The sequence below is a fragment of the Lemur catta genome, chromosome 20 (assembly GCF_020740605.2).
Source record: "Lemur catta isolate mLemCat1 chromosome 20, mLemCat1.pri, whole genome shotgun sequence".
Classification (NCBI taxonomy): Eukaryota; Metazoa; Chordata; class Mammalia; order Primates; family Lemuridae; genus Lemur; species Lemur catta.
The window spans coordinates 6450723-6471648 of NC_059147.1; the positions used below are offsets into that span (position 1 = coordinate 6450723).

The window sequence follows — 20926 nt, forward strand, 5'->3', positions numbered from 1 at the left end:
TTCTAATGATCACAAGTCTGATCTGTTCAGGCAATCTGGAGATTACTTAAAATTCATTTATTTATTTTTTAGAGACAGAGTCTCATTCTGTTGCCCAGGCTGTAGTGCAGTGGGGTGATCACAGTGCACTGTAATCTTGAACTTCTGGGCTCAAGTGATCCTTCCACCTTGGCCTCCCAAAGTGCTGAGATTACCATATGTGGCACAACACTTTTGAGATACACACACACACACACACCACGTGCGCTTTTTTGTTATTTTAACAGCCTAATGAGCTGAGTAAGTTGGTAATTATTACTTCAGACTGTTGAGCCTTGCCTAGAAAAAAAGCTGGAGGATCACCTGAGCCCAGGAGCTTGGGGTTGTAGTAGTGAGCTACGATGATGTAGAAAACTTCAGAGTTAAAATACCAGTTCGCTTCAATTCTGAGAAACCTGAACCTGCTTAAAAACACTCAGGGGACACACTTTTACTCTCTCCTCTTACCATAAGAGAAAGACCAGAAGAAAATTGTTCACAGAAAGAAAAAAACCCAAATAACTGAGAAAATTCTTTTCTATTAATCAACAGTAAGGTCAGAAATATGCTGAAATAAATAGTTTTAGCCTAATTTTCACCAGATGAAAAGTTAAGAGAAGTTTCCATTTCTCTAAGAAAGAATGTAATTCAGAGTAAGTGGAATATTATCTATGTACTCAAATTAATAGTAAAGAGAATTAAATACTGGTGTTCTTCATAAATCTCAGCTGATCGATATGTAGATTAAAAAAAGAAATCAAATAAAGATAGGCTGGCCACGGTGGCTCACACCTGTAATCCTAGCACTTTGAGAGGCTAAGGCAGGAGGATCACTGGAGGCCCGAGTTTGAGACCAGCCTGACCAACAAAGCGAGATGCACCAAAACGAGATCTCATCTCTACAAAAAACAAAACAAAACAAAAAACGCCAGGCATGGTGGCATGTGCCTATAGTCCTAGGTACTCAGGAGTCTGAGGCAGGAGGATCACCTGAGCCCAGGAGCTTGGGGTTGTAGTAGGAGCTGTGATAATGCCACTGCACTCTAGCCCAGGCAACAGAGTGGGACCCTATCTCAAAAAACAAACAAACAAACAAACAAACAAAAGATAATGTTTATTGTCTAATTTTCCAGGTGAACACTACTATGTTTATGTGGGAAAAACAGGTAAAACTGGTTATTTTCTAAATCAATTAAGTTTGTGGTCGTTTAGTATACAGCAAATGTTAAACACATATGGTTCCTTTCTTTGAAAAGATTAACATGAAAAGTACACTCCTTAAATCAACATATACCAAGACTATTTAAGGATGGAAAGAAACCTCAACGTTAGTCATATACATTGTCCTGGGGGCTTTTAGGTTAAGTTTTTTATTCTCTTCTTAAAGTTGAAGAAAATATGCCTAACCAATATAGCCAAAGTGAATTCAGGGAACAATTTTCATCAAACTAGAAAATATAATTAAATTTCTTTTTAGTTTTTTGGAGAAGCCAATTTATTCTCTGTTTTATAAGACATGCATATCTTATGTCTATAGAAAAAACTACTCTAATTCAACTTCCATTAAAGTATCCATTTTACTTGTATTAAAATTAAAAAATAACATCTTCTCATTTTCAGGTTTAGGGAAAACATACTATAGAATACCCACCAAACTAAAAATTTCACTAAAGACAAAAAAAAAAAAAAAAAAGACAGCAGATGGCTTATTTCATCTGATTTTCCATCACGGAGCTCATAAAGCTTTCTAAAGCCCAAAAATACAAAGATTTTGGATTTTAAAATCAACTTAACTCTTTGCAAAATAAAAGGTCAATCAGAAAGATACTGAATACCAGACATGCATATTTCTACCACCAGGATTTTATATATATAGGATCCTAGAGTTTGATCCTCAATTTAACAGATGTTATTTTGCATTATAGTTCAGTCTACTTCTCCAATGAAAACATAAATAATTATAATTACCTTTAGTTCTTCTATGGACTGGTAGTCATTGTTCTTGATCTTTTCTTTCATGGTACTAAAATCCATCGGGTGTTTGATGATCATGGAGTAGCCAGGAGCAATAAAATCAGTCACAGGAAATGAAAAGAAAGCACTTGGGTCTTTTCTGTGAAGATTTTCAAAAGGCAATGTTATATTTTATTTCTATTACAAACAAATCTACTGGTCTAGGTCTAGCTAGGAGCAGAAGTCAGAAGACTTCATCTGAAGTCTTTCTACATTCCTTCAGATGTAGAAAGAATTTGCAGTATGTTGACATGTTTTTAACTGAAAATTGAAGAAATGATTTTAAAGACTAAAAACTATTTAATAACAACGATGTTTTACACATGTTAGTTGTACCCTTAACACAACTAAGATCTTTCTTTTAAATATCCAGCCTAATTAATTAATGCAGGCTAATAGTACCTTCTACATAGAGAAAAATGAAGCAAACTAAACAACCCAAACTGACCAATATTTTGGCCTTTGGGAGATTAAGTACTGCATATTTTTTTATCAACCATAGGGGAAAAGGCAGAAATAGTAATCATGAATGCATGTTTACAATCATCCATATTAGTTTCTAACTAATAGGCCAGCACTCCTGGTCCATGTATGTGTATTTTCTCAATCAATGGATACAACTTCTTTCACAGGTATGTGGGGTACTCAAAAAACTGACATTAAAAAAAAGTCCTCGTGGCTAGGCACAGTGGCTCATGCCTGTGGTCCCAGCACTCCTGGAAGCTGAGGCAGGAGGATTGCTTAAGCCCCGGGTTTCAAGGATGCAGTGAGCTATGACTGTGCCACTGCACTCCAGCCTGGGTGACAGAGTGAGACCTCATCTCAAACAAACAAAAAAAAGGTCCTGTCAATATCCCCAAATTTGAAAACCAGTGCTTTCTGTCACAGGTTCTCAACTCTGGCTATATGTTAGAATCATCAGAGGAGCTTTAATAAAATTCCAATGAGGAACAGGGGGAGGAAGGCCCTCCCCAGACCCATTAAATCAGAATCTCTTGAGGAAGGAGGGTAAGGCCCAGGCACTGGTATTTAGAGGGTTGAGTACTGGTATTGGTATTTGTATTAATAGTATTTGGCATCGGTATTTTCAGTACTGCCAAGGTTGAAAATCAGTGCTCTATATGATTAAGTCCTTAGATTTATTTTTTCCCCCTCTGGAAATCTGGCATGCCAAAGTTTTCTTACTCTAAATAATAACAAGAATAAAAATGTTTTTTTTAAAAGTAACGGCAACAACTTTTCAATTGTGTTTACCATGTTGCCAGGTCCAGTGATAGGTACTTGATGTATTTCATATCTAATCCTCACAAAAGCCATCAAAATGGTGGTATCCTCACTTAGAGATGAGGATACTAAGACTCAGAGAAGCATTTGTTCTGGGGCATAAATCTAATGAAAGACAGCTGGGCTCGTCTGAGGGTAGTGAGTTATCTCACTTGCAGATTGCACTCCTTGTTCTACTACTTTCCCCCCCTCTTCTCACTACTGTACTTGACTAGTCTTAAAAAAAAAAAAAAAAAAGAGCTGGAATCTGAATTCAGTTCTGTGTGAAACTGCTGTTTTTCATACCAGGATGCCTAAGTAGAGAGACTTTTTATGACAATTAGCAGACACATCCAGTCAAAAATTTATGCATTGAAATGTGTGCTGTCCATAGCTGTTACTGTGAATAATGATGTGATTTATCTCTGGATGACCCCTTACAACTACCTTTCAGAGCAAATTATCTACACTTCCTAAAATTAGTCATTTTAATATGAAGCCACACCTAAGTTTTTTTTTTTTTTTTGAGACAGAGTCTCACTCTGTTGCCCGGGCTAGAGTGCCGTGGCGTCAAGCTCACAGCAACCTCAAACTCCTGGGCTTAAGCAATCCTTCTGCCTTAACCTCCCGAGTAGCTGGGACTACAGGCATGTGCCACCATGCCCAGCTAACTTTTTTCTATATGTATTTTTAGCTGTCCAGATCACTTTTTTCTATTTTTAGTAGAGACGGGGTCTTGCTCTTGCTCAGGCTGGTCTTGAACTCCTGACCTCGAGTGATCCACCTGCCTTGGCCTCCCAGAGTGCTAGGATTACAGGCATGAGCCACCGTGCCCGGCCCATACCTAAGTTTTGACCAAAAATATTATTACCAGATTTCATCAATCTGGTACTATTTAACCAGGCTTAGCTCTGAGCCTTAAAGAGGAAGAATCATCTAATCACTAAAACTAATCAAAAGAATGTGGCTCTAGGTTCTAATTCCCAAAATGTTCTTAGCAATTGACACATAATTGTACATATTTAGGGGTATAATGTGATGTTTTGATACATCACACACTGTGTAATGATCAAATCAGAGTAATGAGCACATCCATCACTTCAAACACCTGTCATTTCTTCATGGTGGGAACATTCAAAATTCTCTCTTCTGGCTATTTTGATGCATATTTTATTTGGTGACTATAGTCACCCTACTGTGCAATAGAACACCAGAATTTATTCCTCCTAACTGTAACTTTGTACCGTTGATCAACCTCTCCCCAGCCCCTCCCCTTCTCTCTACTCTCCTCACTCTCTGGTAACCACTATTCTATTCTCTACTTCTATGAGATCAACTTTTTTAGATTCCACATCTGACTGAGATTATGCAGCATTTGTTCTTCGGTGCTTGGCTTATTTCACTTAACATAATGTCCTCCAGGGTCATCCTTGTTGCAAATGACAAGATTTTGTTCTTTCCATTGTGTATATATACCCCATTTTAAAAAATCCATTCATCTGTTGATGAACAGTTAGTTTGATTCTGTATCTTGGTTATTGTGAATAGTGCTATAATTAACATGGGAGTGCAGATAACTCTTCAATAAACTGATTTCCTTTCCTTTGAATATACACTCCGTAGTCGAATTGTTAGATCATATGGTAGTTTTATTTTTAATTTTTTGAGGACCTTCCATCTATTGTCCATAATGGCTGCACTAATAATTTACATTCCCACTAACAGCGTATGAGTTCTCCTTTCTCCACATCCTTGCCAGCATTTGTTATTTTTTGTCTTTTTGATAATAGTCATTTTAACTGGGGTGAGGTGTTATCTCGTGATTTTGATTTGCATTTCCCTTATGATTAGTGATGTTGAGCATTTTTCATATACCTGTTGGATGTTTGAATGTCTTCTTTTGAGAATTAAGGATGCCTAAGTGGAGAGACTAGGGTGATACCATTAACCTATATTCTGGTCTAATGTTACAAGAAATAAAAGTAAAAGGCAGCCAAAACACTTTATAGTGATTCCTTCTAATTGGAATGGAACACCCAATACCTGCTCATTCCTATGGGACAAGTAATGAGGTAATGAATGATTTATTTCAGTATAAAGACTAGAGATGTAATTTTCTCAACTACTCTGTAACACCAAAAAGAAGAGAGGCTAGTAACTTCTGATCTTAACTGCAAAGCCAAGTAAGTGTTGACTACAGATCGCGCCAGAGGCTTTATCTTAAAAATTATTTATAATGTGTTCTAATTTATAATGTGTACTAATATATAAGTACAACACAGTGAAAAGTCCGCTGTTAGAATGTACACCCTGTAACCATGACTCCTCTACAATAATATAAATATCTTTGAGTTGAAAATTTAAGTTCTGAGTAAAGAAGGGTATCAAAATAAATATTTTAATAAAGACTGAATTATTCTTTTCCCTTTTAAGAACTTAACATTGGTTTAATCTAGATATTAAAATTTTCAGAACAAATTTCTGCATTTAAAAGTCATAAATGCTATTTATGGTATTTTGTTTTCTCTCCCAGACTGAATAATTGCTGAAAACTCATGGCATAAGCACTGCACAAATATACAGAACGTACTTTCCTCTATTAGCAAAGTGGAAATATCTATATTGTTTATTCCTAAAGTTTAAAGTTTTAACATCAGAAATTATTTTAGATAAAGAGAAATGTGCCACTAAGAGTATTATGTAACACCCTTCAAGTTGCCAGTTAAAACAAACCAAGTAAGAACATCTAAAAGTTCTCCTCCTGGAGTACTTCTATTGCCAGGCAAAATATTTATCATCCACTTTAAAATCAAGTACATTTGGATTTAGGCCACAGAATGTGGCTTTAAATAATCAAAAATGAAGAAGTGGTTTGGATCCTACACATTTACCATTTTAATTTCTATGTCATAAAAATGTTGGAAAAATATTTACCTCTGCAATTGTCTCATCAATTGATTCAAAGCTTCTTGAAGGGGTGTCTGTTCTACTTCTAAAGCAAAGAAGAAAGGAAAATGGTGGTTTAAAAAGGATTAGAGAGCATAATTTTTCTTTCTGTATGATTTATCTACATTGGTTATAAAATAACTCATACAGAAATTCCATTTATCTTAAAAATATGTTGACGTCTGAAAATATCAATTCAAAATTGAAACTGATTTAAAGTTCTTTTGCAGTGAAACAGAAATAAGAAAACTCACACACAAAAAACCCCTTAATTACAAAGCTTTTAAACTTCAGAAACTAAAACCCAGTCACTTTCCCTGGCTGTAACAGTTTCAACAGTTTCAGTCTGTCATTCAGGACAGTTCCCTCAGAGTTATTCTAACCTTCCTGTTTGGCTAAAGAGCTTGGGAGAGGCTTCTCAGGAGGCAAGTCTAATCTCATAGGGGTGTGACACTGGAGGTCTTTTTCTGCCTCGTTCTCCACACGGTCTCGATCTCGCTTCTTTCTATCCTCCTATGTGGAACAAAGGGAGATAATTTAGAAATACTTCATAACCAATACCTTTAAATACAAAAATCATTTTAATTTCAGTAGGGGAAAAAATTTGAAAAGAAAATATTCTTAATAATGAAATCTTAATGTATTTTACTGCCATCTACTGGAAAAGGAGAGAATAATATGCTCATAAAGAAAAAAAATAGTAGCGCTTCCCTTATGATGGAAATAACAAATCAGAAAAATAATACTATTCACAAAAGTAACATAACATACATAGGAACAAATCTAATGAAAGATGCCCAAGCCCTTTTAGGAAAAATTGTGAAACATTATTGAAGGCCATAGTAGAAGACCTGAAAAAAGAAGACATACCATGTTCATGAACTAAACAACAGTCAATTCTCTCCAAAGTAATCAATCAATAAGTGCACTGTAATGCCAACCAAAACCGTAGAACAGGACTTTTCATGGAATTTGACAAGCCAATTGTACAGTTTATCTTGAAGAGTGAATGATCAAGAACAGTTAGAACAGTTTTGAAAACGGTCACAATAAGATAATGTATCTTACCAGATGTTAAGTATTTGTATAAAGTGAGAATAATTAAGACAATGTAGGTCTGACACAGGAATAGACAAATAGTCCAACAGAACAGATTGGAGAGCCCAGAAACAGACGCATGCATATAGATAAATCTTAGCCTATCACAGAGGTGACAAAAGACATAAATCCATGACAAAGGAGTAGTGCTGGGACAACTGGTTATCTACATGGAAAGAGAAAATAAAATTAGATCCCTATCTCATGCCATACAAGAAAGTGAATTCCTGATAAAAACTTAAATGTTCAAGGCAGAGCCTTAGAACTTCAGATAGAAGTAAAGAATCTGTAAGACCTATGGGTAGGGAAAAATTTTCTTAAGACACAAAAAGAATAAATCTTAAAGGAAAAACTTAATAAATTTGACATTAAATTTTTAAGTTTTTGTACCTCAACAAAACCCACCAACCAAGCTAAAAATATAGTTATAGACTGAGATAAAAGTACTTGAAACACAAATAATTCATAAATTATTAACAAAGATCTGGTAAAGGATACATATAAATTCATGCAAAAAGGCAAAGAACCCTGAAGAAAATGGGTAAAGGATATTACAGGTAGTTCAAAGAAGAAATCTGAAATACTAAGAAACATGAAAACCAGCTCAAGCTCCCTGGAACTTGAGGAATTATAAATTGAAAAACTAGAAGGCATTTCATATCTCCCTGATGGGCAAAAATTAAAATGTCTGAAAATGTCAAGTTTTGATAAAAATGTGGAGAAATGGAACTCTCACACCTTGGAGTTGGGTGAGTAAATGGGGACAATCATTGGGAGAACAATCAGCAACAGTGAGCACAGCTAGCAAAGCCTTTGCCCTACTTCTGAGCTATTCCTCTCTGCACACATAACCTGGAAAAGCCTCCTCTCACACAGCACACATGGAAACATGTACAAGAGCATTACTGCAGCATTGCTTGAAATACTAAAAAATTAGGAACAATCCAATGCTTATTAAAAGGAAAAAAATTAATAAATTATGTCATACATACACAGCAGGTAAATGAGCTAAAATTATGTCAACATGGATAATAATCAGAAACATAATCTCTAGAGAAAAAAGCTGCAGAATAATTGTGCTACAAGATCAGCTATGTAAAGTTCAAAAATGTACACTGTACATACCTAGATTAAACCAATGTTAAGTTCCTAAAAGGGAAAAGAATAAATCAATCTTTATTAAAATATTTACTTGATACCTTTCTTTACTCAGAATTTAAATTTTCAACTCAAAGATATTTATATTATTGTAGAGGAGTCATGGTTACAGGGTATGTTGTTCATGCATGCTTGCAGAACTAATAAAAATATAGAAACAGGTATGCATGTGATACACACCAAATTCAGGAAAGTAGTTCTAAGGAAAAAGAGGAATGAGATTCTGGAAGGGTACACAAGAAGCTTCATCTGTGTCTGTACTCTCAACTCTTTAAAAAATAAACATAGAAAAGGTGAAATGTTGAGATCTGCTAAAGCTGCATGGTTGGTATTCAGGCAGTAGTTTTATTATTCTCTGTATTCTGCAATTTTTAAAATTAAGTTTCAAAGTAAAATTGTCCAAAAATGTCTACTTTATGCTCTTATCTTACTGACTCCAAAAACTGTCTTCTTGGCTTTTGTTCTATGTCCTTATTCTTGTATCTAGAGCAGTGGTTCTCAAAGCATGGTCCCCCTACAGCAGTATCAACATTATTTGGGAATTTGCCAGAAATGCAAATTCTGAGGTCCCATTTTGGTTCTCAAGCTTTAGTGTGCATCAGAATTACCTGCTGGTCTTGTTAAAACACAGATGGCTAGGCCCTGTCCCTAAAACTACTGATCCAGCAGGTATAGGGTAGAGCCTGAGACTTTGTATTTCCAACAAGTTTCCAGGCCACGTGGTTGTGGCTAGTACAGGGATCACACTTTGAGAATCACCTATTTTAAGGAGCCAAAGCACCTAATACAGAATATATGATTCATTTAAAAGCTCCAGAGAACAATGTTATAAACTACACTCACTGTGCTCTTGATCCTAGTTACCATTAATGTTAGTTGACTGGTGTCTGTTTTTTATGACCTCACAACATATTCTGGAGAGAGCACAACTTCTTAACTTTGGCAAGTTTTCTATCCTTTGCCCAGAAAAACTATTAATAGCATGGATCTTCTGTAGGTTGGTAGGTTAGAACACCTGTTCTATGGAATAAGAGCTCTAGAGATACAGGTCCCTTCCTATTAAATGTGAAACGTGAAGAGAGGACAGCCTGAAAGGCAGTATGCACTCTCCCAGGTGAAAAAACTAAAGCCTACTGCCAATGCCAAGAGCCTAGAGCAGGGATCAGCAAACTTTTTTAGCAAATGGCCAGATAGCAAATATTTAGGCTTTGCAGTCCATTAAGGTCTGCCACAATTACTAAACTCTGCTGTTACAGCATAAAAGCAGCCACAGACAGTACATAAATAAATGGGTATGACTGTGTTCCAATAAAACTTTATTGATAAAGACAGATGGTGCTGGCTAGTTTATTAACCTATACTCTAGCTTCATCCTTAAGGCCAGGCGTGGTGGCTTATGCCTGTAATCCCCGCACTCTGGGAGGCTGAGGTGGGAGCACTGCTTGAGGCCAGGAGTTCAGACCAGCCTGAGCAACAGAGCAATATCCTATTTCTTCTTACAAAAATAAATAAATAAATAAATAAAAAAGGGGAAAGAAACCTAAAAAAATGGAGATTTAATCATTGCTGATTGTATCTTACAGAGTCAATGAGATGATCAAGTAAGGCCATGAAGCAGATAAGTAGAAAAAGTACTAAAAGCAGGTATGTCTGAACTACCCCTACCTAGTAAACTTTACCTAGTTAGCCTGGTCTACAGTAACCACTTTATTATTCAATACAGGAGAAGACTATAACTTTCTTGGCTAGGGCATCCAAAAGAGAAATATAAAAACATACACTACTTGGAAACCACCCTAAACTGAATGGAGATATTGTAGCAATTTACCTCCAGACTGGGAATCAGAAGCCCTAGCTTCTACTGCACTAGCATATGACCTTGAATAAGTTACCCACTGTTTTAGTCTCAGTTTCTCATCTAAATAACAAAAGGCTTTAATCTTTGCAGGTTTCTCTCCACCTAAAATTCTGATTCCAACCTTCAAATTTTCTTTTTTATAATTCAGATTATACACTCCTACTGTATCACTTATTAAAGGAACACAGATATGAAAAAACCACAAATTAACATAGTTCTGGTTAACAGATAGTGTATTTTGTTGATTATATATAGGAAACTAACCAAAAGTACCAGTGCCATTTAACTTTAGGTAGCCAAGGAGGAAAAGTTTACAGCTACAGTTTGTAAAATGGGTTCAAATTCTGGCTTTGTCACTAGTAGTGGCAAAGCTATGAGATCATGGATAAACTGTATAATTAGCTATGATATCATGGATAAATGATATAATTTTTTACAGTCTAATTTTCTCATCTTTAAAATAGACAATACATACCTCGGAGAACTATTTTGAGTACTGAATAAGATAATGTACGTGAAATTTTAGCACATGATGGGTGCACTCATTCAATAAATAAATGAGGCTTTACCGTGTGGATATACAGTGGGAGATAAAACACATATGACCCTGCTCTTATGGAGCTCACAGTATAACAGCAAAGACAGACATTAAACTCATTAAACACCCCCCCCCCCCCCGCCCCCGGATTTCAAGAACAGAATAGCATTTGGGTGAAAATAATTTAGACTGGAGACGTGTAGGAAGGCCTTTATGAGGAAGTAACATCTGAGCTGAGATCTGAAGTAGAAAGAATTTGGCCAGGTTGGGGGTGGAGGTGGCTGGGTGGGAATGGCATTTCAGCAGAGGCAATATCCTGTGCGCATGAAGGTAGAAGGCAAGGAGAAAGGAACAAGTGGCCATTTCCGCAACACACTGTACTTATTTCAGACTAGATTCTAATTTGTCTATGACTTGACGGCAAGTAATTTTATTAATTTGTAATACTTTTAAAGCAAATCTTTGCTCAAATTATTAGTACTAAAATACTCATTGCACCATATTAGAAACACATTTGCCTCTTTCACTGGCGTTCCCTGTAGGCTGGGGGCTTTGTCTTACTCAGCTGTATACCCCCAAGCTCAACAATGCCTAATATATATTATTGGCTAAGTAAGTATTTGCAGAATTAGAGGAGATAGCATAAAAGAGGAACATAGAAGTACGTGAATTAACAGCTGATGTCCTTAGCAGTAAATAGTATCCTTCCGACTGGCTACTTTTGGAAGATGTGTATAGAGACATATGCAAATGATGCTTCCAATGTACAGAACAATTTCAGAATTCCTCTTTACCAGAACCCAATGAAAAAATCAGGTTCTTTACTTTGCAGCTACACCTAATTTTTTTTAGATTTTTTTTTTAATTTCAGGATACTATGGGGGTACAAATGTTTAGGTTACATATATTGCCTTTGCCTCACCTGAGTCAGAGCTTCAAGTGTGTCCATCCCCCAGACGGTGCACACCACACCCATTAGGTGTGAACATACCCATCCCCTCCTCCCCGCTTCCATCTGTCCGACACCCAATGAACGTTATTACTATATGTGCACTTAAGCATTGACCAGTTAGTACCAATTTGATGGCGAGTACATGTGGAGCTTGTTTTTCCATTCTTGTGATGCTTCACTTAGTAGAACGGGTTCCAGCTCTATCCATACACTTCATTTTTGGCCCTAGATTAAAAACAGCATCTGCCACACAGGTCAGCCATTACCTCTACAATGCTTTCCCCTGGCTCCCAAGGCAGAATGAGAAATGCTTTCCCTTGGACTCCCAGGATACCGTCTTCATAACTCTTACGACCTAGCAGGCCAGGAAGTTTATTTATCCTTTTATGTCTGATTCCCCAGCCTAACTCTGACCTCTGCAGGACTTTACTTATTTATTTAACTTATCTTTATCATTTCAGTCTAGTATAGAGTCTGGTCAGACAATAGGTATCTGGTAAATATTTGTTGAATAAATAGCCCTTCTATTGCGGGAGCGATACTACTCATATGCCCTTAGAGTTTTTCCTTCTCTGGGAGGATCTAGGATTAGAGGACTGCCTCAGCAGGGTATACAAGCAAAAGCACTGAGAAAGGGGGAGGATTTCTGCTAAGGCAGATAAGCCACAGCAGCCCCTAAGATCCTAGGTGTGACAGGCACCATACCAAGCACGTGAAGAAACTGTGTTCTGACAGAATTCTTATTTTGCTTAAAATGATTATAGTTTCTGTTTCTCTCTAGTTATAAGCTACCCCATACTCTGCCTCGGTTAACTCAGCAGTACAATGAGATACTAATAGTACTACCTCATGGAGTTATTTGTAAGGATCAAAATAGTAAATATACATAAAGGACTTAGAACAGTGCTTGGTATACAGTAAATACTCAAGTGTTAGTTTTTATGAGTACGTATTCCTTTTGGAACCTATTCTGACAGTTTAATAAAACAGGCATTTATTGGAATTTATTGTGTATAATATTTTAAATTTTCATTAAGAATTTTACTTTTATAAATAATATAAAATTAGCTTTATAAATAATATCCTACATGTGTTAAATGCTTGCCTTTAAGTAACATTTTAATAATGACTACTATCTTTCTCACTTTACTCAACATTCCTAGCAATGGGACAGGTTTACCTTCTTTGAGAATCTAAACCTAAAGTTGACTTGCAAAGCTGTTAAAACATAGTGTGGGTTAGGACTATGCTTTTCAGAAGAACCTGTGAGTTTCAATAAAGGAATTTAGACCTTTCATTTGAGCTATTTCAATGACAAGATTTCTTTCTTTTCTTCTCAGACATACATTATCATCACTTAAAGTCAGCAGCAGAAGACAAGCTTTCTAAGTAGGTTTCCTTAGAGTCTCCACTCTCTTCAATATTTGTTAGATACTATTAACTGATTAATATTACTAAGACTCAACTTTTGTCATTCTTTCACTCAGAAAGTTTCTGACTCTGCACAGCGTTAGTTCAAACTTCCTTCTCTAACAACTCAACTGCCCTTCAGATTTTATCCTATACTCCCCTTCACGCATTCTGTACTTAAAAAGAGAACTACTTTACATCCTCTATATACATCCTCACACTTGCCCATCTTCATGCTAATCCTCTAACAAGAGTTCATACTAATCCTCTACTTGGTGTGTGAGCTTTCTTACCTCTAAATCTCTATGCAGTGGCCTAGCATCCTACTCAGAGATCAGCATCTAAAGTCAGTATATTAATGACAACTTTGTCAGATCACCTTTGAATATACCTGAGGTAGCCCCAAAATTACAACATTCATGACTTTATAATCTTTTACAGTAAAATGTACATGTAATCATATAAAAGAGTACTTCTTCCATTCTACTATAATAGGGCTATTTCCCTCAGGACATATAGGTGACCTCACATTAACTGTATATTCTGACTTCCTAAAGCCCAACTCAAATGCTACTTCCTGAACAAAGTCTTCTGGAATTTCCCTAGTTCCATGTAATCTCAGAAGCCCTAGAACTAGAATGCTACCAATGTTAGGGCACTGATTTTATTCTTTCATGCACTCTGGGTAGCGGCTCGTGTCCACTTTGTTAACTCTTTTAGACTAAAACCTATTTAGGTCAGAATTTGAATTATTCTACTGGCACTGTGTGACCCTGGGCAAGTTACTTAACCTCCCTGAGTCTCAGTTTTCTCATCTATAAAAGAGAATATATTAATAATGTGATCCAGCAATTCTAATCCTGGGTATATATCCACAAGAACTGAAGGTAGGGTCTTGAAGAGATCTTTGTACAACTCATGTTCACAGCTGCATCATTCCTAGTAGCCAAAGGTGGAAGCAAACCAAATGTCTACCAACTGATGAATAGATAAACAAAATATGGTTTACCCATACAATGGAACAGCAATCAGCCTTAAAAAGGAAGTTCCAGAAACAGAGAAGAGCAAAATGGAGGGAAGAAAATTATTGCCGAAATACTTCAAGCAAACATCTCTGAAGATACAAGTATTCCCTGTGAAGTGACAGAGCACTGAAGATAAAGGAGAAGAGCCTAAAAATCCCAAGAAAGCAACTGCTGCTCACAGTTGACTAAGAATCAGAATGGCAAGACTTCTCAACAGCAAATTCGGAGCTAGAAGACAAAAGGGCAATGCCTTCAAAATTCTGGCAGAAAATAATTTTCCATCAAAAATTCCTTACTGAGTCAAACCATCAACCTACGTTAGTAGTCTATACGAAGGCAGAACAAAGACTTTCAAACATATAAGAACACAAAAATCTACCTCCTATGTATGCTTTCTTAGGAAGTTCCTTGTTCCTCCACCAGAACAAGAGTATAAATCACAAAGGGGAAGACTTGGCATCCAGGAAGTAGGCAAAGGAGAGTCCCAGGAGGCCTAGAGCAACTAATCCAGCCCAGAACAGGATATAGAGAGCTACAAGATACAAGTCTCCAAACGAAGAAAAAAAAAAAAAAAAGGAAGTGTTAGTCCATCTGAAAAACGGAACTGAGATGGGGGTTTCACAAATCTGAGAGTTTGGGAAGAATTAGCAATAAGCAAACAAATGACAGCAATTAACTAATTGGTCAAGATCAGATCTCTATTTGTATATTCTTATCTCTAGTGAATAATTAAAAAAAAATAACCACTGAATATTGATTTAGCCAGTAATCGTGATGTACCTATGCTGTGAAAATGGAGGACAGGAAATTGGGAGTGTGAAACAGTATAAGAATGCTAATTTAAATTCTCATCTTGTATAACACATCATTAAGGCCAGGCACAGTGGCTCACACCTGTAACCCCAGCATTTGGGGAGGCTGAGGCAGGAGGACTGCTTGAGGCCAGGAGTTCATAATTAGCCTGAGCAACTGAGACCCCATCTCTATAAAAATTGAAAAACTAGCCAGGTGCAGTGCGGTATGCCTGTAGTCCCAGCAACTTGAGAGACTGAGGCAGAAGGATCGCTTGAGCCCTGGAGTTTGAGGTTGCAGTGAACTGTGATGATGCCACTGCACTCTAGCCTGGTTAACAGACGAGACCCTGTCTCAAAAAATAAATAAAAATATACACACACACATACAGATAACATGTCATTAAAAGATGTAAACTGATAAACCAGTAAACAGCAGCACAAACCTACACTTAGAAATGGAGATAAACAGCCAAGGAAGAAAACTAAAGTTTAAATTCCAGAGAACAGGACACTGCTTTTGTGTTAAAAAGCCGCCTAGTACTCTTGACTTTTTAAAACTACCTTCATGAATTACTTTATTACTAATAAAAATTAATTAAATAAAAAATAGCTAGTTACCTCTACAGAGGAAGACTATACAAGGGACTGGGTGAAGAAAACTTTTTCATTTTGCTCACTTTTGTATCACTTGAATTATATAAAAAAATTTCAGATGCATATATGGCTTTTATAACTTAGGAAAGAAAGGGAAACATTAGACAGTCTTATATGTTGTCACAGCCTAGCCAAAGGTTATAAAAACTGGGGCAGAAAGGAAGGAATAAATAAATCCCAAAGAGAAAATCTCTAAGACTTGGTGACTGGCCAATGTGTTTAATCACACAGAAAACTTCTGCTTATAAACATGACAAAAATTATAAAACTAACCTACAGATACAGTAATTGATTTGATAGGTCACTCAGTGTCAGGTTAAATTTGGAAAGTTAATTATTATTATTTTGCTCAGCTTGCAAAGCAAGACAGCAGCTACTTATTCTTTTCTATCAAAAAAAGAGTGGCTAAAAAAATACTTATTTTTATTACTGGTGTTAAATCTATCACAGGTCTCTGACCAAATTTTCTCTTTGGTAGACTCAAACTTTGTTTTAAAAGACGAAAGTTGTTCGTTATGGATGTGGCATTATAATATTTATTTCAGAACAAAATTTGAACCCCAAGAGATCCCATTTGCTTTTGAAATGACAACTTTAGACAAACCTCGAATACTGAGGCTTTCTTATGACTTTTTTACCCTTCCTAGATGGATAAGCACTCTTTGAAACAGCTCCTGAAAGCCAGAACTTAATCTGCTTCCTCACCTGACATGTCAGTGCAGCTGCCTAAGAGTATAATTAAAGATCTGCTGAAACCCATAGACGATTCACGTTTCTACTCTGTCTTGCTCCTCCTGCAAACAAGCCAGCTTTTACAAGCGGTTCAGCCTCAGCAGACACACACACAAAATAAAGCGGGGCCGGCGCCGGGCGGGGCTGTGCACAAAGCGGCACAGCCAGCAAAGCACACACAGTGCAACCACCTGTACCTTTACTCTTCTCCGTTTTCTCCCCTTTTCTTCCCCCGGAACCTGCTTCTCTCCTTTCTTTCTCTTTTTCCGCTTTCTGTCCTTGTGTTTGTCATGATCGTTTTTGTCTTCGAAGAGGCTGGAGTCGTGCCCCGAGCTGCCCGTGGAGAGTTCGGTGACTTCATTCCCTCCCACTTTGAGGACCAGCTTCAGGGGCTTCTCCACATACTCTTAAACAAAAGGAAAGCGCTCGATTAGATTAAAGGGGCGACTCGCCCGGCAGTGCCAGCAGCGCAGGGACCGCCTGGCGGAGCGCGAAGGCGCAAGCTGACGCGGCTCCGGGTACGCGGGGGGCGCCGCGCGGGGCACCTGTTGAATGACGGACCCGCCCAGGGGCGCCGCCGCCCGCCCCGAACGCTCCCGGGCCTCCCGGGCCGTCTCACAGCCCCCGCCGGAGACCCGCTCCGGGCAGGCGGGAGCCGGGTTCGAATGCCGCCCCCGCAGGGGGTTTGCGCGGCCTCGGGCGGGACGCGCCCCCTTCGCGGGTCTGGGCCTGCCACGGGCAGGGAGGCCCCGCGTCGGTCTCGGCGCTCGAGAGTCATTTCGGAAGAACGAAAACCCCACAGAGCCGCCGCGGGCTCACCGCGCCCACCCCGGCCCCTCCTCACCCTCGTAGAGGTGTTTGTCCGACTTGTGCTTCTTGTGCTTCTTGCCCATGTCCGACCGGGCCCCAGTGCCCGCCCCCCGCGCCAGGCCCAGGCCGTGCGGCGCCGCTTCCGGTCCGGGCCAGGCGAGCGGAGGGCGGGAGCGGGGCCCGCGAGACCCCGCGCCGCGAGGCAGGGGGGCGGCGCGCGCCGGGCGGCGCGAAGCCCCTCACGAGAAGACCGCGCGCGAGACCCGCCCGTGCCCGAGAGCGGCGGCGGAGCGGCGGGCGGCGGCGCAGAGGCGGGAGAGAGGGCCCGCCGCGCGCGCAGGGTGCGTGGCAGCTGCGTGTGGCGGCCGCTGGTGGCCGGAGGTGGCGCTGCAGCCCTCAGCCCGGGGGCGGGGTCTGGTCCGGGGGCGGGGTCTGATCCGGGGCGGGGTCTGGCCCGGGGGCGGGGTCTGGCCCGGGGGCGGGGTCTGGCCCGGGGGCGGGTCCACCGCTCTGAGTCGCCCTTTCTCTCTGCCTGCCTTCCTTTACCTTCCCTCTCTGTGTTTCTCTCTTCCTATCCCGCCCTCTTTCCCTCTTCCTTCCTTTCCTCTCTTTCTGCCTTTTTCTTCTTCCTTTCTCCTCCCCTCCCTGCCTTCTTCCTTTCTTCCTTCCTCCTCCTGTCCCCACTCCATCCTTCCTTTTTCTTTTCTTTTTTTACCCTTTCGCCTTCCCTGATTCCTCCCTTCTTTCCCTTTTCCCTTGCTTCTGTTTCTTCCCTTTAACAATATTTATTGAACCCTGTACTGGGTGCCAGATCCAGCAAACTCAGCACATTAGTGACTGAAAGATTCTCTCTTTTTTTTTTTTTTGAGACACAGTCTTGCTCTGTTGCCCGGGCTACAGTGCCATGGCGTCAGCCTAGCTCACAGTAACCTCAGACTCCTGGGCTCAAGCGATCCTCCTGCTTCAGCCTTCCGAGTAGCTGGGACTACAGGCATGCGCCACCATGCCTGGCTAATTTTTTCTGTATATACTTTTAGTTGTCCATATAATTTCTTTCTAGTTTCAGTAGAGACAGTGTCTCGCTCTTGCCCAGGCTGGTCTCGAACTCCTGAGCTCAACGATCCACCCGCCTCGGCCTCCCAGAGTGCTGGGATTACAGGCGTGAGCCACCTCGCCCGGCCTGAAAGATTCTAATCTCAAAAAAACAACCCCCCTCAACCCCAAAACAAAAACAAAACAAAACAACAAACAAACAAAAAACTTATGTGCCGATAGGTAAAGGCCTCCAAGACCTTATGACAGAGTAGGGAGCAGAGTGCTTTTTAGTAAGCTCTATTTGTGAAAATAAATGTTGACATCTAAATAAAAAGGCTGTGAATGGATACACAAGAACTGGTTACCAGTGGTTATCTCAGGCGTATAGAGCTGGAGGGGGAGCGGAATATGTTAGTTTTATATTTCTATTGTTTAAAAAATTTTAGTGTCTTGTTAACTTTTTAAAAAGAAAAAAGATAAAATTTAGAAATTAAATTTGCCAGAATTACATAATCCGGAGAAAATGATGAAAATGTAGCTGAGGGATTCTTGCCAGGTGGGCGCCAGACTGACCCTGCTGCTCTGTAGGTGGGTGTCCGCTCCTCAGCCCTGCTGCAAGCCTATCTTCAGTCACTCTTGTCTTTAGCTGCCGAGCCCTACTGGAGTAATGAGTTTGTCACCTTTCTGCTCACTGGCATTTATCCAAATATACAGCGTCGAGATGTGTTTACTATAGCACACCCAGGGATGCTGGCTATAGGGAAATACAATGTCATTATTTTTCTGTATGACAACCTTGTAAAATAGGAAAGGCGGGTGATGTTCTTATTCCCATTTTATAGATGAGAAAGTGTATGCCCAAAGAAGTGAGCTAGGTTGCCAGTTAGTGGTAGAGCCAGGATTCAAACCCAGGTTTTCTGAATTGGAATCACAAGTCCTTTTTAATCTATGAACATGGTAAACAATGTCTTGACTGTCTTTTAGTCTTACAGTGTGCTATTTTTCAGATAAGCTCATAATTATAGCCTTCTCTCAGGAAAGGGTCTGGTATCAGTCATTGATACTTTAGTAAGAATTTGGACCCTTGGATCACCACCTCTCCCAGGAAGATTTATAGCTTTATCGTGAATGCCAGTGGTGAAATGGTAGGCTTATATTTTAAGACCTTATTGTTGGCAAGTGATAGAAACCCAATTTGAGTTATTTCAGGCAAATAAAAAGAAATTTATTGGTTCACATGTCCAGAAGGGGCAGAAATAAATCTTGCCTGAGAGAAGATGGGAACCAAGAATTTGAAGCTGTTGGTGTCCCCCCACCTCCCCCCGCCCTGTGTGTGTTGGGCTCCACCTTCCTCCCTCCATATGTCTGCAAAAGGACCACCAGCTGCTGCTAGGGGCTCTTCTTTATAGTGTCTGGATCAACTGGGAAAAGATCTCTTCCCTGTCTGCTTCACACAGAAAAAATCCCAGGGAAGGACTCTGGTTTGGCTTGGGTCACATGTTTCAGCAGACAGGGGGTGGGAGATTGACTCAGCTTGGATGCCAAGTCCAGCTCTGTGCCCAAGAGAAGTGGGGTCTGTGATTGGCAGCCCTCACCAGACCCCTGTGGGTTAGCCAGGGAAGATGAGCTTCCTCTAATGAAAGGAGTTGCCTTTTCATGAAAGCTAAATATTTGTTTCTATTACGTCCCAGTAGCAAGCCTCTCTGATGCTTGTGAGGTAGAGGCTAGGGTTGGGGAAGAGGAGTTGTTTTGGGGAAGGAAACCGCTGTTGCTCTGAAATTAAGCCACCAAGGGGTTCTAAGTATAGGGCAAAACTTGGTTTCAGCTTTCAGCCATTGGCTGTAACTCTTCTTGCTTTAGGAAGAACTGCCGTGCCAACTCCCACTGTGGTTCTGGCCTCTGCTGTGGCTCCTCACTGCAGCCTGAACTTGTGAACTGTCCTGTCTTCTCCCCATCGCCCTGCATGCTACCCGAGGGCAGGGTCTGCTCTCGTCCTCCCTGGCACTCACAGGAGCCGGCACAGTGACCACTACTCTCCAAATGCCCCTTGGAGCTAATGTGTTTCCTCTCTCTCTCCTCTGCCACCTGTGATGGGGGAAAGGATCTGGTTAACTCATTTGCACTATGGAGTCAGTAATTTCATTCCGCCTTCAAGAGCGATTCTACATAGGTCGCAGTGTTCACAGCAGTGGAAGGTGAATAAGAGCGTGAAGCAGAAAACACCTCCCAGAAAAAGTTCCTGGAAGCTAGGAAGCGCAACTCATGTATTTTTTAATTCCCGGCACTAGTACAGTGCCTGGCACATAGAAGGCACTAGAAAATGCTAGTTGAACTGCACAATGCTGTGTCAGGCAGACTCCAAAATGATCCCCAAAGATCCCTGCCTGCTAGCATTCATGTCCTCCCATGGAGTGTAGACTGGCCTAGAGACTGGCTTCTAAGCGATAGTCTGTGATTAGGTTACATAAGACTTCAGTCTTGCTAGCTGACTCTCTGTCTCGCCTTCTCAGCTTGCATGCTTTGATGAAATAAGCTGCTATGTTGGAGAGGCCCACATGGCAAAGAACTGAGGCCGGTCACTAGCTGACATCTTGCAGAACTAAGGTTCTCAGTACAACAGCC

General features: G+C 40.0%; 1 protein-coding gene across 2 annotated transcripts in view; it reads right to left on the bottom strand.

Annotated features, from left to right (window-relative positions):
* BRD7 (bromodomain containing 7) overlaps positions 1 to 17568 on the bottom strand; it is a 41044-nt gene extending 23476 nt beyond the window's left edge. For both annotated transcript variants that reach the window (XM_045534022.1, XM_045534020.1), the window contains exons 1-5: positions 17304 to 17568; positions 16657 to 16865; positions 6624 to 6753; positions 6229 to 6286; positions 1987 to 2131 (exon numbers count right to left, since the gene is read on the bottom strand). In XM_045534022.1, the coding sequence (XP_045389978.1) occupies positions 1987 to 2131; positions 6229 to 6286; positions 6624 to 6753; positions 16657 to 16865; positions 17304 to 17352 (591 nt within the window). In that variant the 5' untranslated portion in view covers positions 17353 to 17568. The remainder of the gene's footprint in view (positions 1 to 1986; positions 2132 to 6228; positions 6287 to 6623; positions 6754 to 16656; positions 16866 to 17303) is intronic.
* Between the last annotated feature and the right edge of the window lie 3358 nt (positions 17569 to 20926).